Source organism: Numida meleagris, chromosome 6, assembly GCF_002078875.1.
Source record: "Numida meleagris isolate 19003 breed g44 Domestic line chromosome 6, NumMel1.0, whole genome shotgun sequence".
Lineage (NCBI taxonomy): Eukaryota > Metazoa > Chordata > Aves > Galliformes > Numididae > Numida > Numida meleagris.
This window is the reverse complement of record NC_034414.1, coordinates 26,587,389-26,606,160: the sequence shown is the minus strand read 5'-3', so window position 1 is coordinate 26,606,160 and position 18,772 is coordinate 26,587,389. Positions and strand designations below refer to the sequence as shown.

At 39.1% G+C, this 18,772-nt stretch overlaps 2 protein-coding genes across 2 annotated transcripts in view; one reads left to right on the top strand and one right to left on the bottom strand.

Moving 5' to 3' along the window:
* Nucleotides 1-2,774, bottom strand: part of ELMSAN1 (ELM2 and Myb/SANT domain containing 1) — a 68,092-nt gene extending 65,318 nt beyond the window's left edge. The window contains exon 1 of the mRNA XM_021403434.1: nt 2,071-2,774. The gene's annotated coding sequence lies outside the window, so the exon portion shown is untranslated. The remainder of the gene's footprint in view (nt 1-2,070) is intronic.
* PTGR2 (prostaglandin reductase 2) lies at nt 2,943-17,696 on the top strand. Its single transcript, XM_021403448.1, has 10 exons — nt 2,943-3,045; nt 7,612-7,680; nt 8,569-8,687; nt 9,290-9,481; nt 10,382-10,552; nt 11,184-11,393; nt 12,162-12,283; nt 13,488-13,575; nt 14,057-14,096; nt 15,331-17,696. The coding sequence occupies exons 2-10, from the start codon at nt 7,644-7,646 to the stop codon at nt 15,393-15,395; spliced, it is 1,044 nt and encodes a 347-aa protein (XP_021259123.1). The 5' UTR covers nt 2,943-3,045; nt 7,612-7,643; the 3' UTR covers nt 15,396-17,696.

Here is an 18,772-nt window from a genome sequence, read left to right as displayed (position 1 = left end):
TTAAACCAAAAAAGAATATTTAAATTTTGTCAGATTTGAGTAAAAATCTAATCAATTCCTCCTATCCACAAAATTCATCAAAGAGATGTTTCTTTAGCAGCCCTTGCTCTCCATCCTGTCTTCCCAGGCCTGTTTACCATGTTTGCCTGCTAGGTGTTCTATCAAGAATGTGTGTCCATGTGCTTTGGAGAGTCTGCTCTGGTGACACAACCCATATTTCCCACCACCACATCGCAGTCTTGGCTCACCATCTGCACCACTGTGTCAGTGCTGCTGTAATACTTTTTTGGCTGTTGTTGTCAGAATTGTTATAATTAAACCATTATAGGCTACTAAAACAAACAAACACAAACAAACCAACAAAAATAGTGCCAGCAACTAAGGAGCAGTTCTCTAAAAAAGTCAGGAAATGGAAAGTTATTGCAAGATTGTATCAAAGACGGTGCCGAGAAACCAAGTACTTCATGGACAGCTTTGCTGCCTGCACATACAGGCTAAGGATTTCGGTGTCATTCAGAGTTTATGCATACCCCAGGGGATTACGATGGCCAAAACAGCCGCACTTCAATTACGTAAGCAACATCTGTATTATTCATCTACTACTTATTTTAGTGACACTAATTAACAAGAACATTATGAGTTACCTGCGAACAATGAAACGTATAAACGCAAATTATTTTTACATACTCTCACCAGTATGATCCAAGAACCCTGCAAATCTTGGGAAATTAACAGAATTACTTGGTACTTTAAAAGCAATTAACTTCACAGTTTAGATGGAATATATAAGGTTCTCTTTTTCCATGTTAACAGCAGGTTAAACAGGGACAAAAAGGTGATTCACAGTCAGATTGTTTTAAAGAAAAAAAGTCTCTATAGTTTGATTTTTGAGTTCTGCTTTAACTGACTTCATTAAAACTGATAGGAATATCGTCTGCACCACTCTGAACCAGATAGCCATCTATACAAGCAGGTAAAAGCAGGTATTTTGGGAGTTAAATAATCTTTTTCCCTTTTGTTCTAAAAAGTCTTTTAAAAAGTTTTTTTTTTTTTCCTAATCACATCATGTGGCCAACAGATGTTTCTGCCTTCTTGAATTTTCCAGAAGTTGGTCAGAGAAAACCCTGAATCAGGGAGTGTCTGTGCAATGAAACAAGGGCCAAACTCAGATGAATGACATTCCCTATCTGGGTGCTCAGCAATGGCTTGTCAGCAAGGACAACAACCATCTTCCAGCATAACCACATCCCCAGTTTCACCTCTTGAATTTAAAAACAATGACACCTAGGTTGATTTAGCCTTGCTTGTATGTGGTAACACTCCCTAATATGTGTTATGTAATAGCTATTCCACAAGGGCCTGCCGTCACTGACAGTTTTATTTGACACTAAAGGTGACTTTCTGAGGTTTAGCTTAGTCTGAGGTAGATGAAGCCGAACCACAAAAAGGCATTCCTAGCATAGAACATGTATCCACAAGGCAAGCCAGTGCAGAATGGCTGCTGCATTTTAAATTCACACCTAAGACTATTTCACAACAGCTTCACTTCTAAATAAGCAGCAGTCAATGAGAGAGACAGTAGTGGGAGAAAAGGAAGTATATGGGTTCAGCTGAAATTGCAGGTGACTGCTGTAACACCTTTCACAATATCTTTGTTTAGAGAGGATACAAAGCCACCGCAGGCTAGGCAAGACCAAGTGGGCTTGTCCAGAGATTTTCACTGCTCATTTAAATACTTTATATAAATACAAAAGTTATTAAAGTAGTATTGCCACTGTATAGTATATAGAAACAAGATTATGCACGTGTGATCATATGAAGCAAAGCTTTTCATCAGTTTTCTTTCAACTATCACTAGTCATCGAGATACGCTACATTAACACACTGCGATCTTTTCCTGTTTGCTCGTTTAATGACACACAACATTACAGAAGTAATTATTTCAGAAGCTAATGTTATTTTCTTGCATGTATGAGGCAAGTGAGTATTCACCTGTTTTAGTAAAGGCCATCTCTGTACAAGGCACGTCCACTCAAAACTACAGAAACAACCTCAGCCTTAAAAACTTACTTTGAGCATTAATGCTGGTTAAGGTGTCGATCTCTCATTAGTCCAACTGATATAGTTGATAAAAAAAAACATGGAAGAAAGTCTTCTTGTTACTCCTCTTTCCTACATCAGTACCAAATGCGTTATTCAAACTAACACGGAACATGATGTTTTGCATATTATGTTGGCAAAAATGCAGATGATTCGCTTAGATATACTAAAATGCCATGGGTAAAGCTATAGCAGAAAGGCATTATGCCCCTTATGCAAGAGGCAGAACAGAGTCACTGGGACCATTAACCTGGAAGAGTTTTTCCAGCCCTTGGCGCGGTCCGTTTGCACTCCACAGCTGTTTCCAGGGACATGGCGCCCGCTTCACAGACTGCTTTGCTTTTCCCACAGAGCAAGCCAGCCCCACAGCTGCATGGGGCAGCAGGGCCACAAAGCAGCAGGCCTAGGGATGTCCCAGGAGAGGCCTGCTGGGTCATGGCTCATCCACTTACTACCACTTCTTCAAGCAAAGGTGCCTCTTCATCCACGCACACACACACGGCATGTTGGTATATATACAGAATTACATTGTATACAACAGCAGCTTTGCTGGAATTTTAGGAGTGGCCGTGAGGCTGCCAGTAATACAGCCTTGTATTGCATCAGTGAGCAAAGTCTCATCCACTGAAGCAGAAGGAGCAAGTATCACTTAGCATTACCCCTAAAAATCAAACAAACAAACCCTCGCAAGTTGCAAGTGCCCGCACCGCACAGTATCACTGGGGTGAGGGAATCTAAGACTCCTGTTAGCTCGCTGCTAACAGGAGGCGATCCTCCCGCCGCAGCCCTTCCCGCCTTGCTCACAGCGCTCGCGCTCGGGACTCCGCCACTTTAAGCGGAGGCAGGCGGCGCGCGGGCTCTGTGCACATGCGCAAGGGGGCGGGGCGCCGGGCCAGCCGTCCGCGCCGCGGGGGTCGTGCTGGGGCGCTGCAGGAAGGGCTCGAGGTGAGGTGGGCTGCACGGCTCCTGGCGCGCGCGGCAGGCGCTACCCATCGCCAACCGTCGCCGTGCGGGCTCCCGCGCGCCGGGCTGGGACTGGGTGGGAGGCGCGGCACCGAGGCACCCTCTGAGCCACCCCCCTCTCAGCTGGGGCAGCGCCGTGCCCGCCCCCGGGGGCCGTTACCTCCGGGGTCAGCGCCTCCTTGCGGGCCGGAGGCGGCAGACGGTTTTCGCTCCGGAGCGACTTCGGGGGGCGCTTGAAAAAGAGACCTGGGAAGCGAGCTTTATAGAGCCCGTGCACCACGCTGTGGCCCAGGGCAGGCGGAGTTGTCCCCTTCTCCTGGATTCGTCTCGAGCACCTAGCTGTGGGCTGCTGCTCAGACGTAAAATCTGAGCATTCTTTGCTGCTTCTGACCTCTCTCCGTTTCCTCTCAGCTATTTAACCATCCACAGACAGCCTCCAGTGTCTCTTCCACCTTAGGCAGCAGTGATTTCCCGCAGTTTTTAGTCACACGCTGGAAGGTGTTCAGTCAGTGCGCCCTGGGATTGCCCACGCGTGGGAGTCCTCGTGCTGCATCACAGAGCATTCACAGTACTGTCAGGTGTTTTTCCCAGAGTGATGCTCTAGCCTTTCTGGGAGCCATCTGCACCCTTGTCTTCATTCGTGACTTGAAATTCTGCTAAGGGAAAATAAGCCTAGGGAGTTAGTAATGCTAAACAATTTTCATCAACTCTAATACAAAGCAAAAAAACACCCGCCCAAACCTGCCCAAGAGGTGGTACTTGAGAGTTTCCATTCTTTATGACACTTAGATCTGAAAAAATAAGTTTATACAATCCAACTGTGTGCCTACTGGAATTTTTGATCTGTATGTCAGTCAAATTTGACTGTGGGAATACACCTTGAGAATTACAAAGCTGGATTACTAGTTCAGCTCATGAAAGTACTTTTTTTTATGGTATGCATTTTTTTTCCTCACTTCATCACAGTCTGTATTGATTGTGGCTTCTACTTTTTGAAGACTTGACTTTGCAATGTAATTAACGTTGTGTTCTAATGTACTGCTTCTTAGGGGAATGGTGAACATAAGACTTCGACGCCTAATACTTTACATTCACTTTTCTGTTCTCTTCAGTTAGTTATGGCTCCCCCTCCCCCCAGTCCTAAGCTTCTTGCCCATCTTTCCTCATCTCCATTTTCTTGGTCTCACCTCCTCATTTCTTGTTCCCAGTTCCTCCATTTCTCTCTCTCCTTTATATTGCTGTGCTTTGCTAGCCTTTCTTTTGCTTTTCTTGGCATGTTTATTTCTTCTCACTGATTCATAATGCCAGTCCTTTCTGCGTGTTCCTCATTCAAAATCATTCTTCCTTGAAAGTTCTTTCTTAGGAACAAGGATCCTAAAACCTTTTGATACTGTTTCAGACGACTTCTAGTCTTGTTTTCTGCTTAGATTGGCTGCCTGGGCCTGATGCAGGAGGAATAAACTACCTGCTCTTTTTTTTTTTTTTTTAAAAAAAAAAAACCACTCTTCCTTTTTTTAAAAAACAAAAACTCAACAGAGCACACCTGATGTGAGCTTTGACAACTTGGAAGCAGATAAATTATTTTGTCAGAAGTACATGCAACTGAGAACTGTCTTATGAACAATGTCAGAAACAAGTACATCTCTGAACCAAGCCCAGGACAAACAAACTAGAGTATTTTAGTGCTGAAGGATTTATTTACACTTCGTAAAAGGAGTAGTCATGTCAGTTTGCAAAAATGGTAGAAGAAAGAGAAGAAGAGAAGGAAATAAGAATAAAACTGGGCTAGAATGTATTTGAGAACGCCCTGGAGGTGCTGCTGTTATGCAGCCTAACGCTCTTGTACTCAAAATGTGGGTCAGACATCTTGGCATAGAACAATAATGTCAAAACTCACAATTTTTACTCCATTTGTTTTAAAGAACAAAAACAACTCAAACTACTTTCATTTGGAAAGTAGTTTGGCAGTGCTGCTTCCTATTGGTCTTTTTAAATAGGAAAAAAAAATCCAGAAGTGTCCTTAATACTTGCATTAAATGTATGTTGAAAAGCTTTATGTGTATGGGACAAATCCACTTTATTTCACTTAAAAAAAATCTGTTCTATTCCTCCCACAGCTTTCTTCAGTTAATGGTGCTAAACAATGGCACTTCTACTTATTTTCTTTGTTCAATTACTTATGATACAAAGAAAGATTGTTTTGTATTATGTTATGATATTAGCATGAATGTTTGCTTGTGTGATTACTGACTTGCATTGTAGGACAAGTGCAATCATATCTGTGAGTAAACGTCCATCTCCAATGGTATATTTTACTGTGACAGCTGTCACAGAATGGATGGCAGTTCATTTGCCAGCCTCTATTTCTTTCTGTCCACCCACTCGCAGTATCCGGAAGATCCTCAGATTGAACTAGTACACAGGCTTCTCAGCCTAAAGCTGTGAAAATGGCCTGGGAAATAGATAGTATTCTCGTTCCCTCAGAACTTCTGAGGTTCAGAGAAGTAATCCAAAATTACGTTGTATATTTTTCTACCTACCTTTTCCCGTGCCATTCTGTACTGCCTTTCCTTTGTTTTAGTATGTTGATATCTTTATTCAGCACTTTTTTTTTTTTTGAAGAACTGCATTTTTTCCTCTGTACTGTAGTAGAAAGCAGGTATTTCAAATATGTGTTGGGCTCACTAAAAATGCTTTTCATGATCTCTTGTTCAGATTGGGGTTTTGTGCTTGCATAATAAAGGTATTTGGTTTCAGGATAACAAAAACAGCATCAGTTGTGAGAATGGACATTTCTGTAAGGCATGAGCTGTACAGTGATTCTGCCTACTCTGTGTAGTTAATAAACAGTGGATCAAACACTTAATACCATGGATAGGTTTGAACTGAATATGAATAGTACTTAGAGGAATGATTTGTCTAGATTTCATGTGAACTGTCACGTTGATGTCAGTTTATATTCACTACATTCTTAACTCATTGTTTCTGCACAGAGTAGAGTCATTAGTGGCTATAAACTTAAGCCAAGTTCTCTATGTTTGCAAATCATTTACTGGAAGATTTTAAATTGCATTCCCTACATCTGGCCATTTGTAAAATGCTCATGGAATTAACACAGATTCTCAGATGCTAAGACAATTGCTATGTGGACTACTTGAATGTAATTTCATTATGCAAATGCTGTCAGCCAAGCTAGTGTAAGAGGATTCAGGTACTCAAGAATGCAGAATTCAGTCATTTACACTTGGAGTTGGCTCAGAAATGACAAGGAATATAAGTTAAAAATACATAATTTCATGTTTATAAAGTACATGAGGCTGTAGCGATCAGAAAGATCAACGCAATGGAAAAGGTGTTACAAAAGAGGTGGAAGGACCAGCACGATAGCAAGGTGCTACAAAGGAAGGGAAGTAGATCGCTCACCTGTATCAGAAGACTCTGGGTTCACAGGGAAAAGCTTCCACCAAGGAGGGATCTCTAGAGAAAGATCCTTCCTTTGTGGCAGTCAGCCCTTAAATGAGGCCTTCAGGTCACACAGTGAATTGCCTTCACCTGTGCTCCCAGGGCTGACTGGGTCTTTCCTGCAGGTGCTCAATCAGTGGTTCAGGCCATGACTCAGCAGTTCCCATACAGAGGCTATAGTGAGAACAGACTTGCTCACTTCAAAGCTTAGAAGAAGAATATGGATTTTTGTTCTGAAAATATTTTATGAAGTAACTAGAAAACAACGTGCCTAAGATCACACAGGAATTCTGTAGTGGAGTGTGATGCTGAACCCACGATTTGCCAAAGTTTACCTTAGGCCATCCTTTCCCTTAGGATTTTATGTGAGTGTATACTTTAGAGATTGTTTTAACTGTGTGGGTATAAAGTTCACAAGTCTGTTTATTTTTCATTTGAGATTGTTTTATATGATTCTTGGGTAAGAATATCAAAGGTGGTGAGGCCCATGTTTCACTCTTTTCAAATTGGCAATGAAGCCACAGTATGGTCTGGTCTTGGCAACTGCTTTGACAGGACATCAGGCCATGTCAAATGGATCCGACTGCAACAGAGCAAAACCGGAGCACTGTGTTTTGGCAGAACGTTATCTGAAAAGCACAGACTTTGGCAGAAGTCAGAAAGAGCAGGTGAAATTCTGGCACTCTGGAAATGTCTCTGCAGGATTTCTCTTGCACCACACCTCTAAGTCTAATTTGTTTTGGATGAGCTGCTTGTATTTGCATCCATTTGTTAGTTCTTCCTCACTTCCGCCACTCTCTGTGGTTGCTAATCAGGTTGCTCTCGCTACAAATGCCAGCAGAGCAGTAGGAGAGCAGAGCAGTGCCTGATGGGACGCTCCTGGCTCAGCAGATGTTGCAGCTCTCCCTTACTGCTGTGTAGGGGACAGAGTAGATGTTAGGTTTCCCATGGGGTTTGTAAGTGGTGTCAAAACATGTGTGTTAATAACTCCTGTACCCCCAATTCCAAATTGCTAAGTATTTTGCCCCATTTTCTTTCTCAAGGGATTTTTTGTTTCAGCCCTTCAAACAGTGTTTTCCTTTGTAGGAGTCCAGTGTGAAATCGCTGCAAAAGCAGGGATGATTATACAAAGAGTAGTGCTGAATTCACGCCCTGGTATGTATTTTGTTGCAATGAGGGAGCAATGTGTTTGTCATGGTTGCCTAACAGTCTGAAGTGGTGAGAGTAGAAGCAGAAACCAACTTAAGATTTGCATATCTTAATACTGTATGCAATAATAAACAAAGTTTATTATGAAGAGTATTTATTTAGTTTCTACATACAAAATTCTAAACTCCTGGTTGAGAAAAATAATGCATAATATATGAGAAAACCCGAGGAGTAGAGACTCAGTGCGAAGAAAGATTATCATTGTATAGTTCTGCCATTTCTTCTTTTTGTAGAGATTATTAAAGTATATTGACTTATTTTTTTATAAATTTGCTGCAACAAGCAGCATGGAAACTATCAGTAAAAACAAGTACCTTGTACTATCCCAGGTAAGCATAATGCCAACAGATCCGCTAACGTGGAAGTCTACATTTCTGATGGAATAGGCTAGGCTTGAAGAGGTCTGTTTATATTCATAAATAAAATGCACAAAATCTAGATCAAAAGGTTGCTTGCAAATCAGAATAGACCTGGCAAGGATAATTGGAATAGCGTTTAATGTACAACTCTGTGTGCTGCATGCACAGGATGATGTGAAACAAGTTATTTAATACTTCATTAGCCTTTGGAGATAATTATTGTATAAATTAGTCCTTAGTAGTCAGAGGGGTTAGCTGAGCATTTTGGAATGTCTGTTATGGCCGGGTCTTCACTTTGGATGGTGGGAGTACACCTGCTTAAATCTCAGTCTGCTGAGTTAGCTGATAGTTTTATACCTGTGAACAGAGACAAGCTAACATATTTTAAAAAGGATTGCCACAATTTAAAATGCCTCCCTATTGATTAAAGCTTTGCATTGATTCACTTATTTGTTTCATTTCAAAATAATTCTAGGTAAGAATGGAGTGCCAGTGGCTGAAAACTTCAGACTGGAGCAAAGTACAATACCAGACACAGTGCAAGAGGGACAAGTACATGTTAGAACCCTGTATCTCTCTGTGGATCCATACATGGTAGGTGATGAGCTTACAACTAAGCCAGAACTTCTTTAAACATTACCTTAAACTCTGTACCTGTCATGATGTTTAACACAAAAGTTAATAATTGTAAAATCTCTAGTATAACATGAGGATATACAAAGAAAATATTTCAAATGCCAAGTTGTTTCATTAAGCATCTCTTTGTGAGGGATGATCTAAATACATTTTGATGTTCTCCAGTGCATAGAGATGGACTAAATTACTTCCGGCTGTTTTTTTCAATCCTGCATTTCTGTGATTCGTGCAGTCAAGGAATGGCATATATGGGAATCTTGTCAGGTCCAAGCCAGTTGTCTTTGGTTACGAGGCTGACTTTGAGGCTGCGTTCGTAGAACGTATTGGCTTTGGTAACACTGGTGAAGGAGATTAAAATGATCCTTCTTTTGTACTGAGTGAACAAGCAGGGAAAGAAAGATCTAAGAGAAGATTATGAATATTTGGGGCTTATTGAGAGATTTTTGAGTAGCCCATTGTGTTTGATGTTTTAAACGTATCTCATCCCCAGCTACATTTGAACTTCTTATTACCAAATCATGTGTTCCACCAGAGCTTCTCACTGAAGCCTTGTCTTACAGCGCTGCCGAATGAATGAAGATACGGGCTCAGACTACCTCCTGCCCTGGCAGCTGTCTGAAGTTGCTGATGGTGGGGGTGTTGGGGTTGTGGAGGAGAGCAAGCATAATAACTTTGCTAAAGGAGACATCGTCACTTCCTTCAATTGGCCCTGGCAGACAGTGGCCATTCTGGATGGAAGCTTGCTACAAAAGGTATACAAGACACAGACTGTTATCATTTTATTTTTATAAACCTATTTTTTTTTTGTAAAGAGTAATTAATGATACTATTTCTTAGTCAAAACCAGGTTGGTATTATTGAAGAAACCCAAGGCAAATCTGCATCAAAAGGCAGATGAACTCACAGTTGGCAAAATCTGTAACAATTTTCTCTGTTTTTAACAAAGAAAAATGTGAATGCTTTTGCTGGCCATCAGGCATGACAGTGTTATTTCATTTGCTGTGTTTTTAATAAACTTCCCCAAGGTTGCTTCTGTTAATTAATTCTGTTAATTGTCCTAATTCTAGGTAGATCTAATCCTTATCCATGGAAGTGTAGTCATGAAAAGTTTTAGGCACATTTAATTCATTTACTAATGTGTTAGTGAAAGCTTGTACTTCTTCCATAGAAGACAGGGTATTCAATATCAAGTTGAACGTGGAGAGGTGAAAGTGCGTTAGGTACATTGTGTTGATCATCCTCTGTATTTTAAGAATGTACGGTTTCCAAGAAATTTCCTTTAAGACCCTTTGTGCCACTGATCTGCAATCCTAACGTTTGATAACTCTGCTATTTTATCATTTATGCTAACATAGGAGTAGTTTGCCATTGCCTGAGACTTCTGATCTCCTGGACGCTTTTTGACATTTCCATCATTTAAGCTCTCGTGAGTGATTTTGCTCACAACTTTTTTCTAAAACTGTGGGTGTATAATCTTTGTTTCATTTTATATAAACTTGCTGTTAAGGTAGAACTAGTTTATAGCTAGCTTATCACTGTCTGTTGTACCTTGCCTTGTAAATATCCTGAATTAGTCTTTTATCATCAATCAAATAACAAACAGCAAAACCTCACCTTAGAAGAAATGAACATCACGTGATTTTGTTTTGTAGGTTGTTCCACAACTTGTGAATGGACGCATTTCCTATTTTCTTGGTGCAGCTGGATTGACAGGACTGACAGCCTTGCTAGGTATAAGAGAGAAAGGCCATGTGACTGTGGGTGCCAATCAGACCATGGTGGTGAGTGGAGCAGCCGGTGCCTGCGGTTCTTTGGCTGGCCAGGTAGGTTGGCTGAAGACACAAAGGATATACAGTTATTAAATTTGTGTTCTGAAACATGATGATTAGTAAACATTCAGATAAAACCATTATAAATATAAGTAAGTGTAACTTCATGGGAAGGGCCAGGTTCACAGATTTGGCTCACACTCTCACTGAGAGATTTTAGTTATGAAACTTAAGTTTCCTGAAACTGGAATAGCAGAAAATGGTCCAAGGTGAATGAAGTGGATACAGTAAAAACAAATACTCAGTATATTTTTTTATAGTAGTCTGCCATCTGAATACAGTCTTTGAGTTGACTGGCAACTTCCATTTTTTTCCTATATTATCAAATGTAGTAAACCGTTCTTCACGTTGGCTCTCCAGTACTGCCAAGCGTTGGTAATTTTACAGTCAGTGATTTGGAAAGACAGCATAATTCTGTTGGGAACTGCCCCTTCTCTGCATGTGAGGAAAGAACAGCAAGAGGCTCTTTTGCTGCTGTTACGTCACATGAGATGGGAATGTACGCTAAAATTTGCTGTCTTGGGTTTAGTGGGATGAGGGGTCCCTAATGTTCTCTCATTGGCACCTTCATGTGTGGGAAAATGATCCAACCTCTCTTTATTGTTTTCTTTTTTTTTAACGATAGATTGGCCATCTGGAGGGATGCTCTCGAGTTGTGGGTATTGCTGGCACAGATGAAAAATGCTCCATTTTGGTCTCAGAAATGGGGTTTGATGCTGCTATCAATTACAAGAAAGGGAATGTGGCACAGCAGCTACGTGAACTCTGCCCAGGTGGGGTGGATGTTTACTTTGACAATGTTGGTGGAGACATCAGTGATACAGTTATAAGCCAGGTGATTATGCCAACCATCAGGCTTGTTCTCATCATTTTCCAAAGTCTGCGTGCCCAGCTTTGAATTAAGCCTGCAATACATCAGAATAGGCTTTCTACTTCATTGATCTAATCTTGGTGCTGATCCTGATCCTAAGAAGAAATCAAATATTTGACATCAGTGCCTGTTACTTGGGCTAGCCTTACAGTATGCTAATGAAAACATAGTTTCTACTGATCTCTTTCTTTTTTGGCCAGGAGACAGTAATGTTCTTAAAATCTTCTCCATCAGTGTGGTAATCTTGTGTTTTAATACTGGTTTACTGGCATCACAAAAGAGCAGCTCTACTGGACTTCCATAAATGCTCTTGACCAGCCCTCTTTCCTGTTAACATGAAATCAGTTTGTGTCCCATGGCAGAGAGGCCCCAGTGGCAAAGCTGTCTTTGGGAATCTCTAAATCACAGCCTGTATCCAACAGCTGTATCCAATTTCTTTTGTCCTGTTACCCCCCTCTCCTGACAAAAAAGGCACACAGTAAAATAACTAATTTATTATATTCCTCATATTTATGCTACGTATACTGCATAGCATTTGTTTTTCCACTCTTGGTCTGCATTTATCTATTTAATGGTTGTCACAGGTTGAAATTCTGCTCTTTTCTAGGAGAGGTGACTCAAAATAAGGACACTCGTGTGAAAATTTGGTGATATATTCTAGTGCATCTCTAGAAAATGTGGTTTACGAGACCAAGGAATGTAATTTGTCTCACTTTGTGCTGTCCCAAATAGATGAATCAGAACAGCCATATCATCCTGTGTGGACAGATTTCTCAGTATAACAAAGATGTGCCTTATCCTCCTCCATTGCCTCCAGACACAGAAAAAATACAGAAAGAAAGAAACATCACAAGGTACATTTCTCCTTTGGAACTTGTGACCAGGTTCCAGGTGGACTGCTTACAGATTTTGTGAGCCTGATGTTCAGGAGATAGTTTGTAGATCCACACTAGGCACGTGTAATCATAACAAAATGTTGTAATACTAAAAAAGCTAAAATCACAGCATCATTAAATTCTTCCTCTTATGTTTGTCTGTAATAGCACAAAGATGGGAAAGGATAACGTTTCATGTTAACATAGATTTCATAGATTTGTGACTGCTTAATTTAGTCTTGGAGTCTCTGAGGAATTCTTCAAAATAAGGGAATGTGTTGCCATGGTTCTGTTCTCAGATGTTTTGCAACATCTCTCAAAGTGTAGCGGTTCAGGCAGAGAGAAAATAAAATACATTTTTAATGAAAGGATGCAGCTGATGCAGTGATTGTATTTAAATTTCAGTTTTAGTATTTGGGTTTTCATTAGATAATGGGAACTTTAGGTGTGACTGATACACACAGGTAAAACACCGATTTTTTTTATGACTCTGAGAATAACTGAATCTTCTGTAAGGGAGATTCAGGTGGAGCAAAGGCAGAGATTAGGAGCAAAGTCTTAAAAGATTTTCCATTCAGTGCGTTCCAGAATGTTGGGGAGGTATTTGATTCCTGCTCAATTGGACTGAACTCTAATTAAAATTATTTCCCTGGTATTGTGGTCCACACTTCAAAAATTGATAAAAATATTAAAATCCACAATATTTAGTAGAAGACGGGAGATTTTGATCAGTACATTGCTACAATTTTTTTTATGATCATTTCAATTTCTCTTGATTGTTGTAGGCAGCTGTGACAGCAGCACATGCAAAATTTTGGGGAGCTAGAAAGTTAATTTGTACTTATCATCTAGTTTCAGGTCCATCGTTCCCTCCATCACAGAAACAAAAAATCACTCTGCATTTTATGGACATTCTCGCTTCTTCTTCTGGCAGTAGTACTTGATTTTTGTCATGCTTCTCTCTGATGCTTGAAACAGAAAATTACTCGTCCAAGATCAATGTTATTCTCAAGTTCCTGCTTCTGCCTCAACAAACTTGCAAAGCTGTACAAGCATCATTGCAATCAGTACTGATGCTCCTTCAGTTTCAATAATATTGTTGTGTTTTTTAAAAACTTTGCAAAGATTTCAAAACATGCTTATCAACCTTTCCTATCTCAAGGCTCGTTCTCTTCTTTCCTAGAGAAAGATTCTTGGTGCTGAACTATATGGACAAACAAGAAGCTAGCGTACTACAACTTTGTCAGTGGATCCAAGAAGGTAAACTGAAGGTAGGAAATTTTACATTTTATCTGTGGCCTTTGATGTTATCTCCTCAGATTAGACCTTCTGTAGTGATACCACAATTTCTTTGTCTCTGACTGTTTACCATGCTTCAGGATCAAAGAGAGATTTTCTTAAGATTGCTTAAGTACACTTGAGAGCTTATTAGGTAGTACCTATAGTGAATACCTACCAAGAAGGGTGGGGCTGCAGTCTGACAGACATGATGCTGATATCAGTATTCTTTCTTTCAGCATAGGATGTAAGTGCTTTTTGACTTAAGGGATCAAGCCTTCAAAAATACTTTCAAATACCCGATCAGGTCTTGTTCTGAATGCTTTTGGTGATAGTGTCAGAAATTTTGTTTCAAGCTTTATAATCACTATTTATTATTTTGTGAGTGGTAGGAATCGTAAGATTTCTGTGACAGTTCCTAAGAGATGTTAATCTTGTTTGACAAAAGCTAAGAGGACTTATTTGTATTGACAGGTCAGAGAGACTGTGGTAGAAGGCTTAGCAAATATCGGTGGTAAGTTATTACAACATTTTCTAAAAACAGTAAGTGCAACAACAGTAGAAGCCATTTGCCAATTCAGATTCTTGTCCTTTATTATAACACTAAAATCATGTTTTAGATAATAAAAAAATTACAAGGTATTAAGGTGTTCTGTGAGAAAATTACTGTATGTTTGAAAATTCATTTCATAGAAAGTTTGTGGGCTTTCTTTCCCCAGATTTACTATGTGGGGAGGTGGGAGCTGGGTTAAAGTATTTCAACTCTTACCTTAGCAGTTCACAGTCATCCTGGTCTTACCAACTGAAGGCGCTGCCCATTTCTTGGAACTTGCATATAAAAGGGTCTTTTGGAAACTTTGAACTTACGCTTTTAAAAAAAAGTCTGTCTCTAACAGTACTTGTTACTGGATCTGCCAACAAAAAATAAATTGAAAACTATGCACAAGGAAGGGAAAGCATACTAGACATGGCAAAACAAAATTAAAATTAATATTTTTGGAGAAACAAAATAGCCTATAGCCTCATCCAAAAATCTATAATGAATATAAAAACCATAGGGGTCTTTTGACTCCAGTGAGACAAAGCTAAAGAGCCAAGTGACTCAAATGTGCTGTAAGAACGCATTCCTTTCAAGTATCAGGAAAGAATATGATGTAGCCCATTTAGTCTTTAGTTCTGTAAGACTGAAAATCAGTAGAAATAGGCATTAGCCCAAACACAGATATACATTTATTCCTACATTTTCATTTATTGTTGATAATTACTGGTACGCATGTGTTCTGAGGGAATCAGATCAAATTTTGCAGGCATATTTCATGCTTCATTTACTCATAGATTTATTCTTTTAAATCAGTTTGTCACATTTATTGTACTACACGGGTACTTACAAGTCTTTTCCTTTCACAAAGGTTTGTGAAACTGATAGCATTTGTGGGCTCTCCAGTCATGCTTCATCTTCATGTTTGGCATTTGTGTACTTATAACAAAAGCAAAAATTACAATGATTAACTTGTATTATGTGAAATAGGTACTTAAATTGATTTTTTAAAATTATTACATAAAGTTGCCTGTAGCAGTTTATTACACAACTTTTTTTTCTCCATTAATTTGGCATATCATTAAGGGTAAATATATAGTTGCTCCTGTTTGGGGAACTACTTCATAGGTTTGCTTCTATCACTTTCTTTAAAAGAAGTTACTTGGCACATTTTATTTGGAACTAACTTACTTCATTATTTCTCTTGAAGCTGCTTTCCAGTCCATGATGAATGGAGGCAATATTGGAAAACAGATCGTCTTAGTTTCTAAGTAAAAGTCATTGCTTGGGGAAAAGTAATTTGACTCTATCCATAGTAATAAGCAATTAAGTTGTTCAGTATATACTAAAAAGCAGATATTTTAGGATGCTAAGGCAGAACCCATGCTAATAAACTGAACAGAATCAGAAACAGGAATGCAAAAAGTTGTACTAAAACTACTAATGTATTTGACATGATTTGACAACTGCCAATTAGGACACTTGCAAATAATTCATGGGTATGGTTTGGAAGTTAGACCACCTCAGGAATTATTTCCAATAAGCAATTTGCATACAGCCACTTGGTTTTGGACGTTAGAAGAATTTACTAGTGTACATGTGTGTCGTTCCTATGCTAGTTTGTCTCAGTGCCCAAGAACTTCTCTGGGAATTTTTAATTCACTAGTATAAGCTTAGCTCGACAGTCCAATCAATCTGGCTATCATCTTATAATTAAGTGTTCTAATTTTTTTCAGATAAGAGCAATCAAAAATTCCATTTCTACAATTCAAGTTCTATAATAAAGATAATTCTATTTTGCCTTCTGTAACAAGTTTCCACTGATTGCATTTCTCATTTCTCTGTATTATATCATTATATACCATATTTTCAGAGTACTTTAAACCTAATTCATTTAGAATTTCATCTGCATGGCACCTGAGACTTTCATCAGAGATAGGTCCAGCTACAAGGGCTAGCTTATTTTGTTGTAACAATGCTCTTTTACCATCTTAGAAAATAGAAGGAAGGTTGAAAAGCAAGCCACCATTTCCAAGTTTGACTAATATAACCTTAAGCAAGATGAGACTGATGCAATTTAAACATGTCTTCAAAATAAAGGAGCTGAAGAGAATGGATAATTGCCCTAAAGTCATTAGAATTCCACCATTACGTACATTTAGAAACATGACACATTTATTTAGTGATTAGGATAATTTATGGCACATTCTAATTTAAAAGCTATTGGTTTTAAGTATTTGCCTTTAAGAGGAGTGCTTCCAAGCACCAGGCTGAGAGTGGATCCTCTAGATCTTCTTGAATCACTACGCAGGCTCAAACTGAATGGAATCCAAGAACTAGGAGAGAAACACTATTCAAGAAATTTGGTGTTTAAATATTTTTGCACACTTCAGATGGAGAACATATCAGAACTACTTAATATAATTGTGAGCAATGTGAAAAACAGTCTCTTGATTTCCTAGTGCTGAGGCTGACCCTGAAAGAAGAAAGCATGCAGTGACTAATGGTATAGGCTTTGAAGAAAACAAAGACACCTGCATTATAGCATTACATAGTCTAAGACCTTCAAGCATGCATTTTTCAACAACACTACTATTGTCTGGTTCACTTTCATCTAGATACTCAAAATCTCAATCAGCATCACTAACTCAAGCACCTTGAAAATAGGAAAAAAAAGCCCACTTCTTCACACAAATTTCAACATCCTATTGCTTACATTTCCCTATATTTGGCTTCCTCTAATCTACCAATTTTATTTCAGTATCAACAACATGCTTTGAGAAAAATGCCTTCTGATCTTAAAGCTGAGGACCCTTTTGTTTTAATCTAAAGCATTCCAGTTACTTACACACGTATATTTCAGAAGAGACTTCATCTATGACCTGTGGTCAATTTGTGTTGCAAGAATGTAAGGAAGGTAGCATTACAATAGCTGCCACTGAAAACACGTTAAAATGTTTTCATACGTTATGGGTGAAGGCAACTTAGATACTTGTGTTTCCAGAGTTGCATTTGCTTGTCCAAAATACAAATGCTGTACTTTTGAATATTGTTTGCTAAAGAGCTGCTCCAGAGTGAGCTCATATGAATGAGCACCGTGAGCTGACACACCTTCCAGGAAGGACAGCCTCTAGGATCTTAATTTTCACAACTGAAAATATGATTAAATTTTAAAATTCCCAGCACTATCATTTTTACAGCAATTGCTTAGTAATCCACATGCACTGCAAGCCTATTAAAGTCTGATGATGTGAGGGGTGACCTAGAGTGAGGTCATGCTGAGATATTAATTCCTTACTGTAATAAAGGCAGCTCGATTGCTGCAGCATTCCTGTAGATTAAGTAACTCACAGAGAGGAATACTGGTTCTGTCAGCGTAAGTCAGATGGCTACAGGAAAAATGAGACACAGACAGTCAAAGCAGACTTCATTATGGTACTTCCAACATTTAGGAAGCTTTTCTGTTATTTGTGAACCCTAGCTTAATGTTATCTCTTTAGAAAAAAATCAAAATGAGAAAATCTTTTAAACTAAGTGCCTGCATTTGTAAATAAAAATATTAAATTTTTTTTGCAACCTTGTCTTCATTTCTTAATGTAATAGCGCGACTCTTAGACAATCATACATTTTGCACTGTAGGCGATGTCTCATTTAACAGAGGGTAACAAACAACTGCTAAAAAAATCCAAGCCACTCTGGATGTAGCACAGTCACTGACTGCAGAGGACCAGTATCTGTGCATGCCTTACCTTACAGAGACAGCACATGGTAGTTCACATGATCAGACATTAATGCAGAGTAGCAAGTCTGTAACCATAAGAAGGTACTCGAAGTTTGGCTATGCAATCTTTATAAATAAGCATTCCTTGTTGCAACTAGTAATAACATTTAAAACAGCATTGGACAGACCTTTAAAAAAATTATTTGAGCCCATCTTACACTTGTTTATGTTTTGCCTGTTTTATGCACTCCCATTTTCATCTCTTTCCCTTATGCACTATGAAAAGTTGCTGTTGGCTACAGATTAGTGCTAGGTCATATGGTTTAGTGTGAGGATTTTATGGAAAATATCTCATACCTTGAAAAAGAGCTTACCAGCCCCTCTTATAGGTGGTTCCCATCGCAGTTTGTAGTAACAACTTCAGCCAAAGTGGAGATAGAAGGCAGACACCTTTCAAGTAGCTTCATCCCTTTTTTTTTTTTTTTAATGCACTGATAGTGGAAGAAGCAGATGCAGGACTATTTAGTGCTGTTTTTTCTAACACTGCTTTCCTATTGCTACAGGGAAGTGGGAAATGCTTATGCAGTCCATAAACAGACTGCCAGGGAATAAAAGATCATAGGCAGAAGGCATTATCCTGGATAGGTAACAAGAGCTGGAATAAATTCCAGACCTAGAAAATAACTTGTGACATGCAACTGGAAACTTTAGGAAAAGCATAAAGAAAAATGAGTAGAGACTGTTCAGCTACATGGACACAATTTTGCAACTAGAAAGGTATGTTGGATAGTTAAATTGAGTTGTGGTGCAGCACTCACTGTGGCTGAAATGGTCAACACAGGGTTTGCTATCAGTAGAACATTTCACTTGAGTCCATCATGTTGATTTGTGTCTTTTGGGCATCACAGAGCAACAGAGGAACAAAGGCATA

What these genes read in the sequence shown, in the direction of transcription:
- PTGR2 (XM_021403448.1), top strand. Translation starts at nt 7,644, where the DNA reads ATGATTATACAAAGAGTAGTGCTGAATTCACGCCCTG. An exon ending in GCGGTTCTTTGGCTGGCCAG is followed by an intron (nt 10,553 to 11,183) that starts GTAGGTTGGCTG and finishes TTTTAACGATAG; the next exon opens with ATTGGCCATCTGGAGGGATG. An exon ending in GTGATACAGTTATAAGCCAG is followed by an intron (nt 11,394 to 12,161) that starts GTGATTATGCCA and finishes TGTCCCAAATAG; the next exon opens with ATGAATCAGAACAGCCATAT.